Raw genomic sequence first — 25,909 nt, 5'->3', positions numbered from 1 at the left:
ATGCTACATCTAAAGAAATCCCAATCCCTTCGCACCACACGCTCCAGAGACCTCAATCTCATTACCACAGTCAACAGAACGTGTTGGAGTGACAGATTTATAACCCCTAGACTACGCATGCTCTGAAATAGACTTCCCATACATGTCATACAGTGCACCTCACTGGCCCTCTTCAAGAGAAATCTTGATGAGTGGATGGGAAATAGAAAATTCACCCCGGGGATCACTCCAATGGTTCTACTCGACAGAGACACTTGGGAACTAAGGTCGGATGGCACAATACCAGGGTATTCCTATGGGCTAGGCTTGTAAAGGCTCCAGGGCCATTAGCCTAGTACACACCTATGAACCTGTGAACAAGACGTCCTGTTTTACCTGTTCTAAAAGAAAAAGGGATACATTGTTTTCTCTCCTATACAGAGATGGGTCATTAAGGTTTATTTTTTGACCCCTTTATCCTCAAGTAGAAATGAAGTTGCCACTGCTAGCATAGCCTACAGAACTTCATAATGAATTATTTTATGATTCAGTTTTGTTTTTAGATGTTTGCCCTGTGATGCATATCCACAAATGCCTCAATAATGCCTGCCATTAGGATGTTGAAAGCTGTCATTATATTCCCTTTTCATTTGTGCATGAATCAGCAACTTATGTTGCAAGCACAAGCAGATTAGAATACCTTTATACATGCCGTCTATTCTCCTTCTCTTCTTGTCTGTCTCCTGCCCCAAATTTCAGGATCTTGTATATCCTTTAAAGTTCATCATCTGGAAGGGGGAAAGAACTGTAGCCTTTCCAGTCTATTTTCTAAGCATAGCTGGTATTAGTTTGCATATCATTCCATGAGATCTGCTGCTTTTGTTGAGATTTCCCTCCTCCTACTCTTCTAAAATAGATACTTTCCAGCACTGGTCATCTGAGGTTAGTAATTTTGGGTTTCCTTGTTACTGTACTATAAAATCTGAATTATTCAGCTGCTTGTAAAATGCAGCCCTGTGCATGCAGCCTTACCTTCCTGGACAGTGTTTCTATGAAGTCCTTTTGAATCCTCTTCCTTGATTTAGCTGTATATGGAATAGTTGCACACTGTCCCATAATACCAACTCCCATCCCTGTTTGTAGCTTACACAGACACTGCATGCTGCCAACCTCTGTTCTGAATTCTTAAATTCAGTGGGGATTGCACTCCCTACAAGGAACTTTACATTTTGATTGAGTATGCATTTAAAATAAGTACTGAAATTCAGCACAAACAAAACTATTAATAGTCTGCAGTGACAAACTCAATTCTTTAGCTGGCAAATGCATTTGCTGTCTTTTAAGACCATCTTTTTGAGGATACTATACTGATATGTTTTGTAGCCATTCACCCACCATAGATTGTTTTTACACACAAAAATGGAAGTTTTGCAAGCTGTAAGGTCAGGATAACAGATAAACTATTATACTGAGAAAATATGGTAATGTAACTTATATGATGTTGATGGCACTGTGCTTTATATTTTTCAGTGAATCTACAGGTGAAATACTGAACAATATTTCTTCTCTGGAGAATAATACATCAACCAAGACGTGCTGTGCTACTTTCAAGAATCCAGTAAGTACTTTACAAACACAGATCAAAATCAGAGCTTTCAGTATCTTAATATTAGACTGTTTTCAGGTGTTCTCAAAGCAAACCTCTTCCCCCAGTGCCCAGTAGGTAGGTTATTTCAGTGTGCGTGTCACTTAACAAAACATCTATACAATCATGTAAATAGCTGCATAGATACAACTGTACCTACTGAAAATAAGCGTAGAATAACTTACAAAAGCAAGCCATGTTGGTGGAATCGCAGTATAAATACCTTGTATAACAAAATAAAGACCATGTCCAAAACTAGGAAGAAATACTCCCTCATCAATTTGAACAGGCATCTCAGGGGAACAATCAAATCCACCAAAGTCAAATTTGAGATACAAATAGCCTCCCAAGCTAAGGACAACCATACGGTTTTCTTCAGATATGTCTAAAACCATAAAGGTAACACCCAACAATGTGCTAAACTAATAGTGAATGGAACCACGTATAGAGCCAGAGGATATACCAATCTACTGGCTGATAAATTTAACTCCAGTTTTGCCCCCTATCACCACCAGTTACCCCCCAGGAAACACCACCCAGCATTTCTCCATCAGCAATCACTATGGAGTACTCTATAAATCGATGGACACTGCTTTAATGGGCCCTGATAACATACCAAGGTGCCTCTTGAATAGCATGAAAAATGTCCTGTCAAGCTCACTAGAGTCCATATTTAACCATAGCCTACAGACAGGCTTTGTGCCAAATGAATGGAGGACTGCAGCAGTTATCCCACTATGCAAGTGGGGCAGGGGTCTTTCACAGACTCGGAACTACAGCTCCATAAGTCTGATTAGTGTGATATGCAAGGCCACGGAAAGAGTTATTATGAGTCTGATAAATAATTACATAAAAAGCATGCAGACACTAAAACCAACCCAGTTTGCTTTTGTCAAAGGCAGGTTATGCCTACTTAACCTGGTGAACTTCTTTGAGAAGGACACTGAAACTATGGATGAGAGCAAAACAGTACACACCGCCTACGTTGAACTGAACAAGGTATTCAACATAATATCTCAGTTGGCCATTGTAGATAAACATACTATATCAGGCATACACCCATATGCCATCGGATGGATAGCCAGTTGGCTGACTGATAGGACCCAAGAATTTAGAATCTGGGTAATCCACCTCTACAAAAAGACCAGTCACTAGCAAAGTCCCACAGGGATCAGTGCTGGGGTCTCTCCTTTTTGACATCTACTTTTTGAAGTCAAGGCAAGCATCAATGAATCCCCTAAAGATAGACACCTTTCAAGAGGGCCTGTCTCGGACTAACAACTGGTGCCAGTGTCATGGACTAAAACTCAATGTGAAGAATGCATTTGGAAAGATGTCCACCCCTGTTAATTGCTTCACTGATAATACACTCCTAAAACTAGAGTCAGTGGTCAGAGATCTGGGAACACATGTTGACCGTACCTGATCTTTGATCATCATGTCTACTGTGGTGAGAAAGGCATTCTACATTGCATGATGTATAAGTAAGGGCATGGCATCTAGGTACAAGGAGGTCATTGTTCCACTATACTTGGCTCTTTTCAGACCAGTCATCGAGTATGCATCCTTTGGCAAATACCTATCCAGGTACTTGCAACAACTTGAGAGTCCACAGAGGTTACTCACAAAAAGCATACAAGGAGTAAACAAGACCTTTGAGGATGTCTCAAAACCCTATACCTTTGTACTCAGTCTCTTACAGACTGCTTCTTGGCGATCTATGGCCAACCTACAAGGCATCTTCTGATTCCACCTGTTATTTTTGTTACACACCCACAAAACAAATAGCATCAGGAGTACCGATTCTAAGGACCTAAACCTCATCTGCAACATAAACAGGACATATTGGAAGGACAGGTATGTGTATCAAAGGATTGTCACTTCTCTGGAACAGAACAGATCATTCCTAACCATTTTTAAATGTAACTTGGAACAATGGATGGGAAGTTGCAAATTTACCCCTAGTTTATCACCTGTGTCTCTAATGGACAGGGCAGCTTGTAAATGCTTGATGAGTACAGTTCTGTATTATAACTATAAATTTCCTTGGAGTACTGACAAATGTCAGCAATATTTTGTTAAAATTGGAGTAAGCTTTGCTAGGCTTAAATGGCTGTTCAGCCAATAGCCTAGCAACCACCTATGAACTTATAAAAGTATATGTTCTATAGCTGGTACAGCATACAACATTTGAGTAATGATTGAATACCCTACTGCTTTTCCTCCATAGTAATAGACTTGTAGCAAATCCTACTCCATACATATAAAGACTTAATCTCTCTGGCATAAGCAATACAGTTACAGAGCTGAATGACTAGCACTACTAGAGTTACATTAAAAAAGAAGTCATGAACTCACCATAACATTCCATCTGTGTTGTCCATTTTCATTTTTCCTCAACAAATACGTTAGGATCCGATCCTCAGATCTAGTTTGGCCACTTTATAAAGATTCTAAGATCCAAATTTCAAGCTCCTCCCTTATCCGTAATGTCCCTGACCACTGCAATACCTCAGACTGAGTTGGCTGCTGTGATATACATTATACTCTTACAATAAAAAAACAATGCTATGACATGAAAATGACAGCTGAAAGATCAGGAGCTCAAACAGGAACTATGGTTCCTAACAACACTTTGGTTCAATCTCTCCCAAGGACAAGAGAGCGGGAAGGAGGGGGGGGGGGGGGGTTGAGGAAGAATGAAAATGGACAACACAGATGGAAAGTTATGGTGAGTACACAACTTCTTTATCTGATGTTGTCATTTTCATTCATTCCTCAACGAATGGGGCAGAGTCCCAGCTACAGAAACCTTGGGTGGCCCTCATGGAAGGATGTTCTGGAGCACTGTGGAACAAAAAGCAGCTCTATTTCCGGAAATAATGTCCAATTTGTAATGCACAATAAGGGTATGAATATTAGACCAAGTGGCAGCAGCACAAACATCATCAGTAGAGGCCCAAAAAGCTGCCGATGTAGACATTGACCAGGTTGAATGTGCTATGGTAAGGGTATACCTCTCAAGGAATAAACATAGGAAATACAGTCTGTAATCCATTTAGCCAGTGTAATTTTTGAAACTGGACTTCCCAGCTTTTAGTAGTAAAGGAGACAAATAACTGGTATTTTTTTCTAAATTCCTTGGTTCTATGAAGGTAAAAATGCAGGTACCTATGTACAACAAAAAGATGAAGGGTGTATTCACCTTTGTTTTCAAAACTGGGGAAGAAAACTGGTAAATTGATGACCTGATTGATATTGGTTTCAGAGGCCTTTTTTGGTAGCAAAGAAGGATTTGTATGTAAAGTAACCCTGTCCTTGTGAAATATCAAATACGGTGGTTTGGAAGACAATGACTGTTTAGATACTCATTTTGCAGTAGTTATAGCATGCCAAAAATAAAACAGTTTTCCAAGAAAGAAATTTGAGATCCGCTTTAGCTGATGGTTCAAAGGTGAGAGTACTAAGGTTTGTAAAACCATAGTGAAATCCCAAGATGGAGTAGGGTCCTTTACAGGAGGTCTAAATAAGAAGGTACCCTTAAGAAAAGCTTTACAATTTTTTGATGATGCTAAAGGAGAAGCATTATCACTGATGTGAGAGAGATGGCTACTAAATGGACATAAATAGTAGAAAAACTAGCTCTGCTGTGGAACTTTGAGGCAAGGAAATCTAAAACAGCTGAAAGCGGAGCTGTTAAGGGATGTAATTCTCTCTGATAAGCCCAAACAGAGAACCTTTTCCATTAACTTTTGTAAACTTTTCTCATTGAAGGTTTATGAGAAGATACTAGGATTTTTTTGGACTGGGGAGGAAAGTCTGGAATGTATAGCCATTATCGGAAGAGGAGAAACCATGCAGTTAACTAGAGCCCTGCAATATCTGGGTGAACTTGTCCTGACGGGTGACACAGGAGGTCTGAACTGGGATCCAGCATCCAAGGGTGATGTACTAAATATGACCAAAGGAAGGAATACCACATCTGTCAAGGCTAAAAGGGAGCAGTGAGGATTACTCTGCTCTTCAGCCAAATTGCTTTCTGAAGAAATTTGGGGATGAGAGGCAGGGGGGATAAGCATAAAGGAGACCGGAGGGTCAAACATGGATCAGAATATCTCTTGGTTATTGTTCCTGAGGTGGGATAAGGGCAAAGAATCTGCTGCATTTGCTGTTGATGGGAGATGCAGAAAGGCTGCAGCAAGATTGACCCCATGTGTGGAAGATCATGTTTGCCACAGATTGGTTGAAAGACCACTCATGAGGCATAAGGGTAGTCCTGCTTAGTTTGTCTGATAGAATGTTGGATTTCCCAGGTATGTGCACTGCTAGTAGAAAGCCGTTGGATGAAATTGCTCATTGCCACATTCTCATTGCTTCTCGACAAAGGGGGTAGGATTTGGTTCTCCCCTGTTTGTAGATATACCAAACTACTGACATGTTGCCATTTGTATTGCAATAGTCCCTAGAGAGAGAAAGCTCTGAAAGGCCTGCAACTTTAGAAGCACTGCTGTCATCTCCAGAACATTGATATGCAGATTGGTCTCTTGTAGGGACCACGTGCCTTGAACAGTCCGTCCTGAGTAATGCCCCTCCCACTCTAACTGGGAGGCATCCTTGGTCAATGTGGTGCTGGGGGAAGGAAGGATAAGTGGACAACCTTGATCGATCTCCTCAGACTGAACCCATCAAAGAAGAGAATTTCTGAACACTTGAGACAATTTTATTGGGTGATTCAAGGGATAAAGATGAAAGGACCATTGCACCACTAGTGTCCATTGGAGGATTCTCATGTGTAATCGGGCAGTGAGAATCAAAGTTATAGTAGCAGCCATCACCCATACTGCCTTGAAGACCAGTCTTGCTGGGGGTGCTGGAATGGAAAGAATCTGTCTGATATGTTTTCAATGTAATAATTCTGTTCTGAGGCAGAAAGGCTAGACAGTTGACTGCGTCTAAGCAAGTCCCTATAAATTCTGTAACTTGAACTGGTTAAGTGAGATATGTGCATGTTGGTGATTCCAAGCAAGAGTGCCAGGTGAAGCAAATGATCTCTGGCTTTTACTAGTAGATGCCTGGTTGGTGCAGTAAACAGCCAGTTGTCTAAACAGGGAAACTCTCTGAATTCAAGCAGTCTCAGGAGAGCTGCTACCAGCCATGCATTTGATGAACACCCTGGGGGCTGTGGTGTGACCAAACAGCAGAGCTCTGAACTGATCATGACTGGCTCCCAGCCAGAAGAGTAGATAACTTTGAGAGCGCCTGGTCATTTTGATGTGATAGTATGTATCTTGAAGACCGACTGAGCACATCCAGTCGTCCTTCTGAAGAAGGGACAGAATGGATTGAACTGTGACCATCCGGAATTTGTAATTTTTTTATAAACTGGTTCAAGTAGTTTAGATCCAAAATTGGTCTCATGTCCCCTGTCTTTTTTGGCACTAAATAGAACCTTCATTAATTCCAGATCCTGTTTGGCCTGATGGGGCCTCTTGGGTGACTCTTTTGTTTGGCAACTTTACAATTTCTTGAGCTGCTAGTTCCCTCTGATTGGGTGGAACACTGGACAGCTTTTTCATTGTTTTTACTGAAATTTGTACAAAGGGAAAATGAAATATATATATATAAATATCCCAAAGATCATTTGTGATGGCTAACCAGGTGTCTTGGTGCAAGGATAAGCACCCCCCCCCCCCCGACTGCCTCTAGAAATGAACAGACAAGCAACCTTTCAGAAACCCTGGAAGGATGTGTCTGAGAAAGAATCTCAAGATCTTTGGCTCTGCAGACCCCCTCTGTCGCATGGGAAATCTGTACCATTGTAATTATTTCCCCCTCTGCCTCTGGGGGAAAATTCCCGGTGTGACTCCTGGAAAGGACCTTGAGACTTCTTGAACCACATTCTCTTACCACCACTTTGATTCCTGGAAAAGGATCTCTGTGGGGTAGAAAAGTAAATGCCAAAGGTAGACAAGGTCTTTCCATCTTGTTCACTACAGGAGGGAGGGAGTCTCTTTCACTATTGGCCAAAGAAAGGATGATCCATCAAAGGGACCATTGATGAGTGACGCCTTGAAGGATTCCACAAAAATCACACAACTGCATCTTTTGCCATTGAGGTACCTTCTGTGGCATGCAAGATCAACCTCATGGATGCATTGGGAATCGATTGCAGGGTGGCCAATTGTGAGGAACAGGACTTCTGTTCCTCTGCAGACATGGACCCTGGGGCAGAATTAGAAAGTTCCTTTATTTAGTCCCTCTGTAATCTGGTGAAATGTGCCAAGTAGTTCAACGATCACAGGGCAAATGTTGATGCATAAACCCACTTTCAAAACCTGTCCAAAGCCGTAGACTCTCTGTTGGGGGATGGACAGTAGAGCTCTGTTCAGCAAGCTTCTTTTTTGTGGCTACTGCAACAACTGCGGCATCTACATGAATCCCTTTTGTCCAGTATTTTCTATCAGCCGGGGCACTTAATAGTTTATCAGGGTGTTTTGGAATAGGTTTCATGGATTCTTTCCATGCTCTGTGGGAGACAAGATCTATAAGCTCATCTGCAAGGGGAGTAACCTAGGATGTAGACTGGTCAGACCCAAAGGCTTCCAAAAACACTGATTCCTCCTGGGAAGGGGTTTGGGAAGACCATCAACCTTTCTGGTGAAGGATCTCTAAGATGTCTCCAAATGAGACATCTTCAGGTGGAGATCTAGGGGACCCTTCACCCTCATCAAAGTTGGTGTCTTCTGTGAGGGATTCCTGTGGGGAATCCAGGTGCCTCCTTTTGCATGCCCTCTTCCAAGGGATCTCCTCAGTGGGGTGTTCTGCAGAGGTATCAGAAGAAATGAGGAGCTCCCTTGATGGCACTGCTTGGGAGCTCTTCTGGGCTGACTGTCCCTGAGGTGTAGAATGTGAAGGCTCAGACACAGGCTCCAGAGGAGGAGTAGGGTATGGATCCAAATAAGTTAGAGTCAACACTACTCTTGGTTGAGAAAAAGCCTTCTCCACCCCTTCAAAGGCAGAGGGGCGGAAATAGGGCAAGGACAATCCCACTGGAGCCAAGGCTCCTGAAGCAGACAATCTCCGAGCCCCCCCAACCACCCGCTCTGAGGGAGGAGTCAGAGCTGAGCTATCAAGCACTGAAATTCCAAGAGGAAGCAGCAGCTCTGAAACTAAGTCAACCCCTCGTATCTGATGCCGATGCTTCAGCTCTGATACCTGTCATGCTACAACAGTGTCAGAGCCAGTTGGGTTAGTTAAGTAGTCTTTTAGTAGTAGACTCTAGTTTAGTAGTAGTTTTTATAATTTTTTACTATGTATTTGTGGAGCTTTTCTCCCTGAGCCTGCACTGAAAACGGTCACCTTGTGTCCAGTCAGACTAACCCGGTAAACAAATGGAAAATAAATAAATAAAATAAAGTAGTTGGAGTTGAGGTTGGAATAACCTTCTGATCCAATGTTTTGACTCCTGGGGCTTTCGGATCCAAGGGCCCCAAAATGGCTGGTCAGATTGGAGAAGGAGTAATTACAGATAGAAAGGAAGGTTGGTGGCTCACAGACTCGGTGGGAGACGGAGCTGGCAAAACCCCCATCTGAATCTGTATTCTGAGGAATTTCCTCATCATCCTAATCACCACCGCTTCGGAAAGACAACAGGAAGACCAAACTGAAGTGGATGTGGAAGGTGGCCTTGAGATCTTTTCAGGTGTATCCTGCAAGAAGGGGCACCTCAGTCTTGGAGACACTGACTCTGGAGTGAACCTGGGAGTACAGAGCTGAGGGGACAGAAGTAGGCTGTCTCAGATCTAAAGGTTTTGGATCTGAAATTTTTCAAACCTTTTTATGAGGTTCTACAATAGGTGTATGTGGATGAGTCTGGGCAGGAAAGTGCTTACAATGCTCCCCAGGCTCCTTTGATTTCTGAGAGGGAGTTTGAGTCCCTGAAAATATACCTGGGGAAGAAGCTGAAGTAGGAAGGAGGCCTTTCAGAATGAGCTTGTTCCTCCCATCACTAATTGCTCTCCCATCGAAGCCTGCACAAATAGCACAAGAAGTATCCAGATGTACTGGGCCGAAACAATAAACAGACTCCCTGTGGGCAAAAGAATTGTGTATCTCATGTCCACAGGAGATGCATTTCTTAAATCCAATAGGTTTATCAGACATACCGGAAAAGGGCGAAGGTGTACCAAAAGAAACGAATTAAGAAAAGACTTTTGTCTTAGAGAGGAAAGAAAGAGTTGGAACAAAAACTACTAACAATGGTATGTAAAGAAGTGCACCTGCAGTGTAAACTGGAAAGGGAGACTACCAACGATGGTATAATCAAAGAAATTAACTGAAAATTTCAGTAGACATGTAAATTAAGGTAAGGAGGGTATTAGAGACTAAAAAGGAGAAAATATATGTAAATGATGTAAAGGTCAAAACACTAAATTGTCACTCACACACCCCAAAGGAGCTTGAGAAATCCCAATCCTGACCACCGAAGAGTGGCAAACGAGATCTGGGGTATTGCAGTGGTCAGGAGCATTATGGGTAAAGGAGAAGCTTGAGATTTGGATCCTAGAATCTTTAAAAAGTGTGCAAGTTGGAGCCAAGGATCAGATCCGAACCCATTCATTAAGGAACGAATGAAAATGACATCGGATCGAAAGCTACGTATTCACCATAATGCTAGATCTGTGTTGTCTGCTTCCATCCTTCCTCAAAGGGTCGGTCTTTGGATCCCATTCAAATTCGACTTTCGCTGCTATCAAACTTCAGATGCAGTGTTCAAACTCCTCGCTTTACCCATAATCCCCTTATAACAAGCAAGTTACTCCACATAGAGTTTGTCTGCATAGCAGAAAAAAGGTATACTTTCACAAAGGTACTAGGAGAATTAACAGAAAAGCTTCTAGTTAGAACCTTTGGTAATTAGGATAACTCATTCAGTTCAATCTAGGAATGAGTAACAGAAACGAAGGATGGAGGAAGAAGGGAGGAAGGGAAGTTGAGGATGGATGGAAGCAGACAAGACAGAGCTATCATTATGGTGAGTACATAACTTTCATATGTGATGGTGTCTCTTTCGTCTGTTCCTCAAAATATGGAACAGAGTCCCCAGCTACTAACTCTTGGGAAAACTCATGGACGGATATTTCAAAGCACAGCCAAATCAATGGAGGCTCTTGACATTGATTATGTATCCAATTAATTGTGCAAAAATTAAGGTATGGACCTTGGACCAAGCTGCAACACGTTATCAAGAGGTGCCCTGGAAAAGAAGGCTGTAGAAGAAGCTACAGATCTTTTTGAGTGAACCGTTGGAGATTTGGATAATAACAAGCTCTTTTCTTTGTAGGCATGGGAGGAGAGCCTTTGATGCTCCTTTATTTCTCTTGGCTGAAAAGAAAGCCAGACATAACTGAACAGTCTTTTTGATTGTCTTAGTTCGATGCAAATAGAAATGTAGCTGACAGTGCACATCCAGCAAGTGTAGCATGTATTCGTGCATTTTGAAAAATTTGGAAAAAATACTGGAAGACTGACTGACTGATGATTCAGAAGCCACTTTAGGAAGAAAAGATATGTTAGTTTTCAAGTATACCCTATCTTCGGGGAAAATCAGGTATGGAGCTTTTGAAGATAAGGCATGGAGCTCAGCAACTGACCACCAAAAACAGAGTTTTCCAAGACAAAAACTTCAAATCAACTCTGGCTGCAGGTTCAGAGGGAGGGCTTGTCAAGGACTGCAACAGAAAAGTAATATCCCAAGGAGGTACCAGTTCCCCCAGTGGAGGACGAAGAGGAAGGGTACCTCTGAGGAAAGCTTCAGAAAGTCTAATGGATGCAATGGAAGTGTTATCTTCCCCAACATAAAAAGAAGATATAGTGGCAAGTTGCAACCCAATAATGGAGTAACTGGTTCCAACATGAAAGAGAGAAGCTAGAACATCCAGAATGGCTGAAGGAGGGGCTCTGAAGGGATTTACGTTTTTACTGGATGCCTAGATAGAGTACCTTTTCCACTAACTTTTATAGACATTCCTGGTAGAAGGTCTCTGAGAAGACGTCTTAATGTGAATGGCAGAGGAAGAAAGCCTGGACTGCTTAGCCATCATTGGAATTGTTATAACCATGCAGTTAGTTTGAGGGATTGATTGCCCAAGTGAGGCAACTCCTGTGGGTCAGGTAGGAGATCTGAGCCCAGCACCCAAGGAGGGTGCACTAGGAGAAGAGAAACCACACTTGTTGGGGCAATTAGTGGACTCTGAGGGTGACAGTGACCTTCCTCACCAAAGCTTTGTGTATTAGAGGAGTAGGAGGAAAACTGTAAAGGAGTACAGAGGTCCAGTCGTGGATCAGAACATCCCTCGGTGACTCCTCCTCCCAGGGGATCAGAGTAAAATACATGCTGCATTTGTGTAGGGAGATGCAAAGAGGTCACAGCAAGGATAGTCCAACTGCTCAGTATGCACTCTGCTGTTACTGGGTTGAGGGACTACTCAATAAGGAAGAAGGATAGACCTGTTCAACCTGTCCACTAGAACACTGGACTTCCCCAGAATGTCCATTGTTATCAGAAAGTGGTGGGAAGACATCACCCATTGGCATAGTCTCATGGCCTCTCAACAAAAACAATAATATCTGGTTCCTCCCTGTTTGTTGATGTACCAAGTGAACAACATGTCACCTGTTTGGATAAATATCATACCCGAGTGGAGAGAGTCCTGTAATGCCCGCAAACTAGCAGGACCGCTCTTATATTTAACATTTTGATGTGAAGACTGACCACTGTTGGGGATCATGTGCTTTGGACTGTCTTTCCCAAAAAATGCTTCCCCCACCTTAGGTGGGAAGTGTCCATGGTCACCGTGGCTCAGGATGAAGGTAGAACAAAAGTGAATCCCAGAGGTACAACTGGTGACTTTAACCCACACCGGATGTTAGATTTGCAACTTTTCATTAATGACACTCAAAAGAACATGGGATGTTATCTGACAGACCATTGGCCTGACAAGGCCGTGGAACCTAAGAGATGTAGGATCAGTTTTGATAGTGGCTTTCGACAAGAGACCACTGCTAAGGGTAGCTAGTGAAGAGTTGAAATCCTAGTTTGAGGGATCTTGGAAATCTGAAGTTTTGTATCCAACAGAGCTCTGATAAATTGCGAGGAGTGAATGGGCTGGAGCTTGGACTTGGCTGCATTTACTGTGATACCCAGATTCAAGAAAAATTGGAGCAAGGAGTCCCTGGCCTGAAAAAGTAGATCCCTGAAAGGGGGTCATGATGAGCCAGTCATCCAGATATGGGAAAAAAACAGAATCCCTGCTGTCAGAGATGAGCTACAACCTCTGCTGTACACTTACTGAACATTCAAGGCGCTGTGATGAGATCAAAGGGCAGGGCTCTGAATTAGAAGTAACTGTCTCCCAGCCTGAAGCAAAGAAAGTTCCTGGATGATCTGTCCATCTTTTTGTGGTAGTATGCATACATTCTGGAGGTCAATCAACGTCACCCAATCATTCTTTCTTAGCAAAGGAAGAATAATCTGTAGAGTGACCATCCGGAATTTATTTTGCTTTACAAACTTGTTTAGATGGTTGACTGACTTTACATCTCCATTTCTGATACTAAAAATAATCTTGAGTAAGTTCTGGATTCTCTCTGGTCTTGTGGAACCTCTTGGATGACTTGATTCTTTAAAAGCTTTCTTATTTCTGAAGTGGCTGCTTCCTTTTATGAAGGTAAACATAAGTTTCTTTGTTGGTATAAGGGGAGAAAGAAAGGGAATGACATAGCCCCAGGTTGTTATCCTCTGCACCCATACATCTTGGGTGATGGATGTCCAGGTCATCAGTTGCAGGGATAAGTGCCTCATGAATTCTTCCAGAAAGTGACAGGCATATGTTCAGGAATGTTGATAGGGCCTTTTGGAGAAGGGACCCCAAATGCTCTGGATGTTCTTCATGTTTCACTGTTGCAGTCATCGCACTTGGGTTATCTGCCTGCAGGTAGCCATCAGTCGGCCCGAATACCAGAGTCTTAGGATTTCTGCATCGGATGCTGTCACTTCTTCCGTGATGTCAGGCCATCAGGGGTATAAAACAGGCAGCCGAAGCCATTACATCAGTCTTTCTTGCCAAGGAGCCCGAAGCAGAAGCAGTTTGCAAGTGCCAGTCGGCCGATACCTGAAATTTTCATTTTTCGAGTTTCAAACCTGAAGTCTTCTAAAGCTAATTACCCCATTGGGGATCCTTTTTTCTTGCTCTAACTGATGTCAGAAAAAGTTAACAATTGTCTTGCCTGTGGAAAGCAAATACCTCACAGAGATTTTCATTTGTACTGCTTCCCTCACTGTCGGTTTTGTGCCTTGTTTAACGCCCAAACCATTCGTCATAGGGCTATCTTTATCACTAAATTCTTTCACTGTCGTTCTCTGTATTCCGAAATGGCTTCGATAAGCCACCGGACTACTGATCTTCCAAAAAAAGTAAAACTAAAGACAGAGACAGACTGCATAGGTCGAAAACAGCAAACGAAGCTTCCATTAAGCTAGTCACCAGTTCACCGGTACTCAGTGAGGCACCTTTGCAGCCCCTGATGCCCACTTCTACAGATTCGCAGGCCTCTGCTGAGACCCATTCGGTGTCTGGTATGCCGCGAGATGCTTCTTAGACTATGGAACCTGTGGCTGTCTCTACCTTGGATGGGTCCGGAGCTGCTGTGCAAGTATCAGCTTCTGAGGGTGTATTCCAACCTACCAATGTTCAAATTAAACTGACGACTTCATTTTTAGCTAAAACTACAGAGTTTCTTAGGCCCAGAGTATGCACTACACCTAGAAAACTGACGACCAAAGTGCATGCTCAAGCTCCCATGCCACAAAAACAAATGCTCAGAATGGATGAAGACCTCATTACCCTAATTAGGGGAAGCCAGCCTTCCCCTGCTAAGAGACAAAGAATTGAGTTTCATTCTGATTCTACAGACCAGGAGTCCAATGACTGAGCCTTCTGATTATCAGGACATGCCCGTATCAACCTATGAGGATTCAGATGCAGAGGAATCCATTCCCTCTGCCTCCCCTCCAGATGACTTTTCTTGTGGTGAAACCTTGCATACTTTGAGAGCATTTCCGCTGGGAATGCCAGGACTACCCTCAGTCCAAAAGGAGACTCAGAGAATTTTTTAGAGTTGCCTCAGCACAGGCCTCTAGCTATACCCTCTGTCCTGGATGTTGTAGATGACGTCTTCATGGAATCCAGTCTTACTCCAGACACTTTACCCCCCCGCCCCTAGAAAACCTGACAGGTACTACAGAGTACCTGATTCTCACAAATTTCTCTTCAAGAATCCTACTGCGGATCCAGAGACCATTTCCCAGGGACCTACAGGTATTAAGGCTACTACAGCCAAAAACCCTACCCCTTCAGACAGGGATTCCAGAGCTTTAGACAGATGGGGTAAGAAGGTATATACCTCTGCAACTCTTGCCATCAGGGCATTGAATTGCCAGTTTCACATGTTGAAGTACCAGCAACATATTATGGAAGTAATTAAACAAAAAAGGGAGTTACTTCTAGACTGTGCAGAAAATAAAGATTTACAAGAGTTAATGCATTCTGCAAACCAAGTTAGTAAACATACTTTACAGTGTGGCTTTGATGCCCTAGAAGCATCTTGCAGGGCTGCAGTCACTGCATCTGTACTGAAAAGACATGCTTGGCTGAAGGAACAAACATTGCCAGATCATGTCAAATCAAAATTACTAGATGCTCCTTTAAATAAGGACTGTTTGTTTGGCACCAAAGCAGAAGAGGTACTTAAAAAAATGGAAGAAAAAACTAAATATATGCAAACTGTTAAAGAATTCTTACAAGTGCAGCTACCTAGATTCAGTAGGCATTGGCCTTCTAAAAACTGGTCCTTTACAGCCCCTTCCAGGCCTTCTCAGTCCAAACCCAGGGGAAACAGGCCACCCAGACTACAGTCTCAGGGTATGTAGAGAACTAAACAATGGAGTGCTCCCACCTCAAAAACAGGGAGTGTTAAGCCGCCCCCTTATGGAAAAAGCTCACAATGACTTTTCAATTATCCTTCCCAGCCCTGCCCAATTACGTGTGGCCCTAGAAGGAAAACTTGCCCTTCATGCAAAAACCTGGATGCCCATTACTCAGGACCGATGGGTCCTAAACATTGCATCCCAGGGGTACAGATTCTACTTCCATTCACTGTCAACCCCAAGCGGGTTTCCAGACCTTCCTCCAAACCAGTGGGCAGAGGCTCAAAAGTAAGTACTTTCCCAGCTCAATATCAGAGCTATTCAACCTGTTCCAGTAGAACAAAGGGGGCAGGGTTTCTACTCCAGACTTTTCCTGGTGCCAAGAAAAGAGGGCTCCTGGCCCCAATCCTGGATCTATCGATTGTTAACACCTTTCTGGTGGTCCCAAAATTCAAGATGCTTACCCTGCAACAGCTTCTCCCTATGCTAGCCAAGTATGCCTGGTTAGTCACTCTAGACTTAAAATAACCTTATCAGCACATCCCCACAAGGGAGTCATGCAGGAAATATCTATGCTCTGGGCAGGCTCTATGCACTATCAGTTCTCTGCACTTCCCTTTGGCTTATCCACTGCACCCAGATTATTCACAAAGTGCCTGGCTCCAGCCATTGCATATTGCAGGCAGAGAAATATCCAAATGTTTCCATACTTGGACGATTGCCTGATTCAGGTGGACAGTCAGGTATTGCTACTTCAGCACCTGACATTTGTAAAAAAACTTCTCACTTCATTGGGTTCACCGTCAATGAAAAGAAATCACAACTGTTGCCCAGTCGAAAGATTGTATTCCTGGGAGCAAGCTTGGACACAACTTCCCAGATGGCATTTCTCACTCCAGAAAAAAAGCCTATCTGACAACTACTTCAAACAAATGGCCACCAGAACCCTGCTATCTGCAAGGAAAATACTGCAAGCCCTAGGGTTCATGGCTTCATGTATTCTGCTAATTCCATATGCAAGACTACGAGGAAACTTCAGTGGTACATAAAAGTCTTTGGTGCCAACATTCACAGGACCTGGAGACAATCATTCCAATCATACCTTGTCTAAGGGCAGAGCTTCTTTGGTGGGCAGAAGCATGCAACCACATCAAGGGACTGCATTTCACTCGACCCCTCGCCACCCAAACCCTGACAACAGATGCATCAGACTATGCATGGGGGGCGCACATGGCAGGCAAATGCATTCAGGGCCAGTGGAGCCCAGGCCAAATTCTCATGCACATCAATCAAAAAGAGATGCTAGCTGTACAGGATGCTGTGATAGCCTTCAAACGCCTAATCCTTCCAGGACAGCTGCTGATAAAAACAGACAACACCACAGTTAATTGCACATAAACAAACAGGGAGGAACCTATTCTTACCCACTCTGCAGGTTAGCCATGGCCCTGTGGAACACAGCCTTGAGCAACCAAGTGAATCTACAAGCTCAATTCCTGCCAGGCAAACAAAATTCACCGGCAGACGACTTAACTCATTCACTCCAATGGAGCTCAGGGAGTTTGCATTGTAACTTCCAATGGGCGGAGCCTAAGCCTTTTGACAGAATCAAATTATGTCCTCACATTTCAAACAAATGTTCATATCTCTGGCACCACAGGGGTTATGAAAGAAGTATAAATGGCAAACTTTTCAGCACAAACTATTTTTACAGTGGTAGTATTCTTTAGGTTCTAGGTCTTAAACCAAATTTTATAAGTTACAGTAAACAGTAAGTATTACATTTGTAATAAATTGTAAACAACTTACAATATCTTAGCAACCAATCAAGTTACATGCATGCTGTCAGCAGCCTTTTATTCATCTAGCGGAGAACTTTCATATGAGGCTAAGGAGTTCTGACTGTGTTACTTGGTTTTTGAGAGATTTAGAAAAATGTGAAAATTATATCTATATAAAATAATATCATAAAAACAGTTAATATCTATTACCTGCACTAGACAGAGGTCAAATATTTAATACAGTTGAGTTTGCTATTGCGCACGTTTCTAGATTAAATATTTTAAAACCTTGTACATAGCATGGTTTTGGAATTATTGATGCAAATATGAACAAGCAATATTTGACGCCTAGAGATGTCAGAAGGTGGTAACTGCAGATGCACCTGGAGGTGTCACTTGGATGTAATGAGTTAAGCAGAAATCTCCTAGACCCACATGAGTGAAAACTGGAGCCCAACACCTTCAACCTTCTAATCCTGAGGTGGGGGACACCGGAGGTGGACCTCTTTGCCTCCCCCAAGAACCACAAGTTGAGCAAATTCTGCACCAGAAACCCTCACAGCAGGGCATGGAAGGTGGATGCCCTATCCTTCCACATGGGAAAACCTCTCAATTTATGCATTTCCCTTTCTGCCCCTCCTCTCAAAAGTACTACTCAAGCTCAAACAGGACAGGCCAAGGGCAATTCTTATTGCCCCAGACTGGCCACATCAGCACTGGTACCCACTCTTACGCAGTCTGATAACAGTGCCACCCTGGCACCTTCACCAGACTCCTACCCTGCTGTCTCAGCAGGAGGGACAGATTTTGCATCCACAGTTGCACACCCTAAACCTTGCAGCCTGGCTTATCCCATGAATACACCACCAGCAGCCCTCAGCAAACTGGTGCTGGACGTCATTCTTGAAGCCAGTAGGCCTAGTACTAGGAAATCCTATGCTGAAAAGTGGAAAAGATATTGTTCTTGGACTCTTGAGGAAAGGACACAGCAGTGCCCTCCGTACCTCTAATCCTGGATTACCTAGCAGAGCTACTCCACAGAGGCCTATCCTTCTCCTCCATTAAGATTCATGCCTCTGCCATCTCAGCTCATTATAATACTGAGCCCACTTCTATTTTCTCACCCTCTCATCAAACAGTTCCTGAGAGGGGCTAACAACTTAAGGCCCCTGAGGAGAGTACCCACCCCTGCCTGGGACCTTAACTTTGTACTGGAAAAGCTCAAGCTTCCCCTCTTTGAATCTGCTGCTTCAGCAGAGTTAAAATTTCTCTCTTGGAAAACAGGCTTGCTTTTAGCCATAACTTCAGCAAGAAGAGTGTCTGAGTTACAGGTGCTATTGGCTGTGGAACCCTTCGTTATTTTACATGCTGACAGGGTTTCCCTCAGGACTAACCCATCCTTTATGCCTAAGGTGGTGTCCAGTGTGGCTCTAAACCAATCCATCCATTTGCCAACCTTCTTCCCTAATCCTCAGAGTAAAGGGGAAAGGATCCTGCACTCCCTGAATGTGCACAGACAGCTCAGGTTCTACCTTGACAGGACTAAACCTTTCAGAAAATCTGACCATCTGCTAATCAGCTTTGCTACAGGGGCAGAGGGCAAGGCCATTTCAAAACAAACCATTTCCAAATGGATAGCACACTGCATCCATTTCTGCTACAAGCACCATGGAAAACCTACCTACAGGGGATAAGACCACATTCCAGTAAGGTTACTTCCACCTCTACAGCATTTCTCAGGGGAGTCCCTACCAGGAACATTCTGGAAGCTGCAACCTGGAGTTCTGTACACACCTTCACCAAGCATTACCACTTACCTATTTTTTCTAAATCCAGAGCTGGATTTGCTACAGCAGTCTTACAAGGCCTGCTAGCCAGCCCTAACGCTTCTTGACTGCCTCCACCCTTCCTCAGCTTTGGAAATCAACCCAAGTGTGATGACTGCAACAGTGAAACACGAAGAACATAGTACAGTTGTGTACACTTACCATAAATGTAGATATTCGAGTGTATTCACTGGTGCAGTCCTGGTTTCCCCTCCCTCCAGCCCCCTGGTTTTCTCTGTCCTTTCTACCTCTCACCTCTATGGCCATTTTTAATGGCAGTGGTATTTACTTTTTATTGCTGGTGTTCCCCACCATATAACAGCTTCCTATTTGGGGGGCTTCTGACATCTGAGGCAAGAAAAACTGATGTAATGGAATTGGCTGCCTGTTTTATACCCCTGACAACCTGACGTCATGGAAGAAGTCACAGCATCCAATACAGAAATCCTAAGACTCTGGTATTCGGGCCGACTGAGGGCTGCCTGCAGACAGATAACCCAAGTGTGATGACTGCAACAGTGACTACACCTGAACATCTACATTTATGGTAAGTGTACACGACTGTAATTTCTGCAGACCACCTCTGCCCCAGGGGTGATGTCCACCATTAATGATCCCCCCCTCTAGTGCAGGGAGCTCTGACTCCAGAAGTGTCAGGCAAATCCCTAGCTACTTACACAGACAAAGAATCTTACTATCCCTCCGATTCCTTGAAAAGGTCCTCTGAGGGGTACAAAAACATGGTTCCTATAGCAGACAGGGTCTGTCTTGCTCACTTCTAGAAAGTGTTTGTTTGACTTTCAGACCAAAGGGTGTCAATTCATCATAAGCAGCGTTAGTAAAATACATTTTGATATATTCCAGGAAATCACAAATATGCATCCAGGCATGTTTCTTAATGGTAATGCCAGTGCCTGTTGCTGTAGAAGTGCTTTTAGTGGCATTAGAAATAAGATGGCATTGAGATGTTGGATATGGACTGAAGGGTAGGCAACTGCAAGTTGATGGATTTCCTGTACTCAGCAGATAGAGACCCTAAGAGTGATGTAGAGAGCTCCTAGGTCAAAACTCTCTGAAAACAAGTTAGTTCAGCACACTGATGACAAAGGTTACTGAAGCACAGACACTTCCCAAACCTAGCCAATGCACGAAACTCCCTGTCTGGTGGATGGACAGTAGAACTCTCTACTGCAAGCTCATTCTTGGTAGCCGCCACTGCCACCACCATAAAATACATGGCAGAGAACTTGCTCCAGTGGATAACTCAAGAAATTTGCCAGGTTTAGGAGGAATGGGCTTAGCTGTGTCCAGTTCCTTCAATGTCTGTTTGGAGAGTAGGTCTATCTTCTCTTCTACAGGAGGAGCCACCTAAGAAGTAGATGGAATAGCTACAAAAGCCTCAAGGAATACTGACTCCTCTTGAAAAGGTGCTTCAGTGGACCTGTCCTTACAGTTCCAAAATTTCTCTGAATGTGACATCCTTAAGAGGGGATCTAGAGGAACCTTCCCTCTCATCAAAGTCAGTATCTTCTGTGAGTGAATCCTGAGGGGAATGAACATGTCTCCTTCTGCACTTGTGCTTGTTGTGCACCTCTTCAGTGGGATGTTCCACAGAGGACTCAGAAGCTGATGGCGGTTCTCAACAAGGATGGGCAAGTGGCTTTTAGAAGCTAGCTGTCCCAATGGGATAAGATGAACAGGCTCATGATCCAGGGAAATCCTATGGGAGAGGGATGGATTAGAGATCAAAAAGGAAGTTTGTTCCCTGGATCGAGACAGCACTCTCGAAAGCCAAAAAGGCCAAACTTGAGACTTATCCAAGGAGCTTCACAGAAGGAACTGAGGCCTGTAGGAGAGGTTTAGCATGAGAAACTACTCAATGTGGATCCAAGGCTGTCCAATGCTGAAGCCCCAAAGGGTAGGAAAGGATCCAAAGGTCTCAGCCCTCAAAGAACTCTTCACATTCCACATTGACTGCATAGCTCAGAGAATCCAGAAGACTCTGAAATATTCTCACCTGACTAAATCAAAGAAATTGTCAGAGTTGAAGAAGACCATGTCTGATTGTGCCAATAATGCAGGGTGGATTAGGGAAAGAGCTACAACTTGGTGGGGAGAAGAAACCAGTCCCCTGGATCTGGCAGGGGCCGAAGCCAGGAGGACCCCAGCTGAATTTGGGTCCTGAAAAAATTCCTCATCATCCTGTCAATGTCAGCCTCAGAAAGACTCCCTGAGGACCAGGCTGAGTAGAGGGAGGAAGCAGATGAAGATAGCCTGGAGATCCAGTGAAAGGATCTGTCATGAAGAATTGGAGATCTTAATCTGGGGATATCAGCCACAGGGAGACTAGAGGCTCAGGGAGAGGTGAAGTACTGGATCCAATGAGGATTGGTTCTAAGACCACAACTGGGTCCAATGGCTTTGTTACCTTTGGAGCTGGAGCCAAGGAGAGAGAATGCTCTTGAGACCATTTCTTTGCAACTTTAGGTTTATCTTTTTCTTTTTCCTTTCCTCTTGGTTTTTCACACCTACCATGGTCAGCTGGCTTTTAGAGAGTGGAGATGAAGACAGGGCCCAAAGGAGAGAGAAGGGGTACTTTCTCCACACAGGCAGGGAGTACCCTTTTAAAACCAGTTTGTTATAACACTCGACTGTTGTCCTGTGACCAGAAGCCTCGCAAATATTACACTGGGGATCCAGATGTGCATCTCCTAAGTAACAGATGCACTTCTGATGACTGTTGGAATTCGGCAACTTGTGGCAGCAGGTCACATACTTTTTAAAACCTGAAAGTTTTTCAGACAGTGCAACCTAACAGAGAAAGTACAATTAAGCAGCAAAACAGACGCTCCCACACCCAACAAGGAAAAGCCCATTGTTGAAAGAAAAGGAAGAGAGGCAGAGAGAGAGAGAAAGGTGCCAAAAGGTGTCCAAGGAATGGGATGAATACCCTGATTAAAGCTAATAACTAAAAACTAAAAAAAAAATTATATATAATACCAGAGAAGTAAAACTAAAGAGAACAGAATCCCTGATGAGATAAAAGAAGATATCAATAAGATTTTTACTCATCTCCCAGTAAAACGCTGACATTAAGAGCTATGTCTGTAGCGTTCTGTGGCAAAAGAGATCTGAGGTAACTTGCTCATTATAAGGGAATTGTGGGTAATTTGTAGAAGCTTGAACACTGCGAGTGTGGCCAACGCTGGATTCAATTCAGATTCGAAGACTCATTCATTGAGGAATGGACAGAAGAGACAACATCAGATCAGTAGTTAATTATTTTCATATGTTTCTCATCTTAGTCACCACAGTACCCCACACTTCACTAATTATGTTTTCGATCGTGCCTGCAGTGATACACAATGAAACCCACTAAGATTCACATGGTGTGCTTATATCTCAGTGATATACTGAAGATGGGAAATTCTGTAGCCTTGTTGAACAAATTTTGTGATATCCTTTTGGAAAATCCATTAGTAACAAACAGCTGAAAAATGCTGATTATAAAATCAGTAGTAAAGCAATGAAGAAATTCTAACTACAGTTTTGTTTGTGCCTCATGGCAGCACTCCTTCAGATACTGTTAAATTTTCCAGCAGAGTATACAATTTTAATGTTCACTTTGTAGCTGTAATTTGAACTGATTGACAAAGAGATGACCTTTAAAAAGCCAGAAAATAAGGAAATAAGGATGTGGTTTTCCGTATATGTATATATGTGAGTGTATATATATATATATATATATATATATATCTATGGGTGTCAAAGGAAAAACAACTTCAAAAAGATCAACACACGGCAGGTTCAGGTTAAGGCACTTTAATCTTGCAACAAGGAGACAAAAACGTGCTAATACAGAGTTTGTCTAACTAGAATCAGTAAGTGAAGCTATTCTTATACATTTCTTACAAGACATTGCCTACTAAGCTGACGTAATAAATCACAAGTTCTTTCAATATTATTTCATAGCAGCTGTTTGTCCATGATTTTCTGCTGGTATATCAAGTTTACAAAAAACTTCCCAAGAAAAACAACGTGGCCTTGATGACCACCGGTCAGATATAACTTCTCACTATGCAATGTTACCATTCAAGGTACTATGGCTAATTCGAGCACAAAGCAAGTACAGATTATAGTTCATTTCTTCAAGCAGTCTTTTTTCAACTGTATCTATGTTTTCTGCAGCTGTGCATGTTCTCATAACACGAACAGAGCTGATTGTTCAAGTTCAATAACATTATAGAAAACAGTATTGTTCTATTCATTATTTTCCTGACCTAGCAGATAATCACCTGCTTCTCAGTAAATTTCCAAAAGGCATAAACATGAATTTTGCTGTGCTAGCAAATACTAGGTCAGAGAGCATCTTGCAGTTTCAGAAAGCATATTGCAGTTTGAAAAGCATCTGTAGTTTCATACAAACCTAAGCTGTACATAAAATAGAATGAAATGTGTTAACCCTTGTAGCATCTAATAAGCACTAAACATATACATTAATACATATTTTTCTAACATTTCCCCCTATTAATACTTTTTATTCTATTTTCAAAAGCATAAACAGTTTGCTTCTTCTCCTAACCTCTTTCTGTTCAGAATTTGAAGTTAAGAGAGTCATTCAGTTTAGACTTATGAAAGTGTTTCATTTTTCAACAGTTCTTCAATTTCAGTACTTTGATACAATGTCTCAGAAACTGACATGTCTATAAAATCTTTGATTAATCTTTTCATGCAGGGGAATATCACAACACACACACACTCCTAATAGGAGTAATCCCACACAAATGGCAATCAGGATGTTCATTAGGATGCTACCCCACCCTCCAAACAAATTCTGGAAAAAAATCCGTCAGTGGGTTTGGGCCTGGTTTGGCCATGGCCGACACTTGCTGAATCACCTCAAGATGGTCATTTATCTCATGCTGGTTGTCAGGAATATATGGACAGCACTCCTCTTTTATTAAAGCGCATGTACCACCTTTCGCCGCTAGGGTGAAGTCGAGAGCCATGCGGTTTTGAAGCACCACAGTTCTCATAGCGTTCAGTTCATGAGTTACTAATTCGAGAGCAGAAAAAGTGGCATTGCTCATTACTTCGAGAAGTTTGGACAGTTTTCTCATTTCCCAAATCGATTTCACTGAAACTCATTTTGCCGAAGCCTCGTTTCACTGAAAATGAATTCCCTGAGCACAATTCATTGAAAGCTCATTTCATTGAAACACATTTGACTGAAACTCATTTTGTCTAAACAGGTATATTTCTTGTTCCCCACTGTAGTCTGATCTTGGAGTTAGTATATAAAGTTGAGGGGGTGAGGGGGGCACAGAGAGTTTGGATATATATTATTTTCTGGAAAGAGTTATTAATTTGACTTGTAAGAGTCCATGTCTATGGTTTACAACATTTACTATATATACTGGCTTTGACGAAATGAGTTTCAGTGAAATGTGTTTTCTGTCAAACAAAGTAGATCCATCTCTTTCTATATACATATACAGTATATATATATATATATATATATATATATATATATATATATATATATATATATGTATGCATATATATATAATATATATATATATAGATATATATATATATAATATATATATATATATATATATATATATATATATATATATATATATATATATGTATATATATGTATATATATATATATATATATATATATATATATATATATGTATATATATATATATATATATGTATGTATATGTATATATATATATATATATATATATATATATATATATATATATATATATATATATATATATATATGGATTCACTTCATAACACTGAAACTTCAAAATACTGAAAATGACAAAACTTCATAATACTGAAGACTGAAAGCTCAAAATACTGAATACTCAAATACTGAACTCAAAATATGAAAACACATGAACTCACCTTAAACAACATAAATCATATCAATTTCTACCAAATATGCAGGGGCAAGCCCCTGCACCCCTCACCCACTGCTAATTATATATATCTCCAAGATTGCACGAACTAAACCATGTGCAATCTTGGAGTTGATATATTTAATTAGCAGGTGTAGCAGCCCCCACATGGGGGTGCAGGGGCTTGCCCCTGCATATATTTGGTAGAAATTGTTATGATTTATGTTGTTTAAGCTGAGTTACGATAATATGTGTTTTCAGTATTTTGAGTTTCAGTATTTTGAGTATTCAGTATTTTGAGCTTTCAGTATTTTGGTTTCAGTATTTTGAGTTTCAGTATTTTGATATTTCAATGTTATGAAGTGAATCCATATATATATATATATGTGTGTGTGTGTGTGTGTATATATATATATATATATATATATATATATATGTATGTATATATATATATATATATATATATATATATATATATATATATATACACGTATATAGTTCTGGAGAGGTATAACTACCCTCTTAAAACCCGGGAACACAGAAAACCCAATCCCTTGCCCAAATATAGATGACACTGATCTTGCTACCCAATTCAATTCTTTCTTCATAGACTCTATTTCTAAACTTACCTCCTCTTTTTCAAATAACAATCATTCTCCTACCTCCACTTCCCCTCAGCCTTCTCCCCCTCCAACATCTCCCACTTCTCCTCTTGCTTCTCCCCCTCCAACTTCTCCCACTTCTCCTCAGGCTTCTCCACCTCCATCTTC

The 25,909-nt window shown here is 42.0% G+C and overlaps 1 protein-coding gene across 2 annotated transcripts in view; it reads left to right on the top strand.

Moving 5' to 3' along the window:
- STAT6 (signal transducer and activator of transcription 6) overlaps positions 1 to 25,909 on the top strand; it is a 2,965,055-nt gene that overhangs the window by 2,113,451 nt on the left and 825,695 nt on the right. For both annotated transcript variants that reach the window (XM_044083659.1, XM_044083658.1), the window contains exon 11: positions 1,510 to 1,597. In XM_044083659.1, the coding sequence (XP_043939594.1) occupies positions 1,510 to 1,597 (88 nt within the window). The remainder of the gene's footprint in view (positions 1 to 1,509; positions 1,598 to 25,909) is intronic.

The sequence above is a fragment of the Protopterus annectens genome, chromosome 9.part0 (assembly GCF_019279795.1).
Source record: "Protopterus annectens isolate FY-2018-M chromosome 9.part0, PAN1.0, whole genome shotgun sequence".
In the NCBI taxonomy this organism is placed as follows: domain Eukaryota; kingdom Metazoa; phylum Chordata; order Ceratodontiformes; family Protopteridae; genus Protopterus; species Protopterus annectens.
Note: the sequence above shows the minus strand (reverse complement) of the source record. Positions and strands in the feature narration are given on the sequence as shown.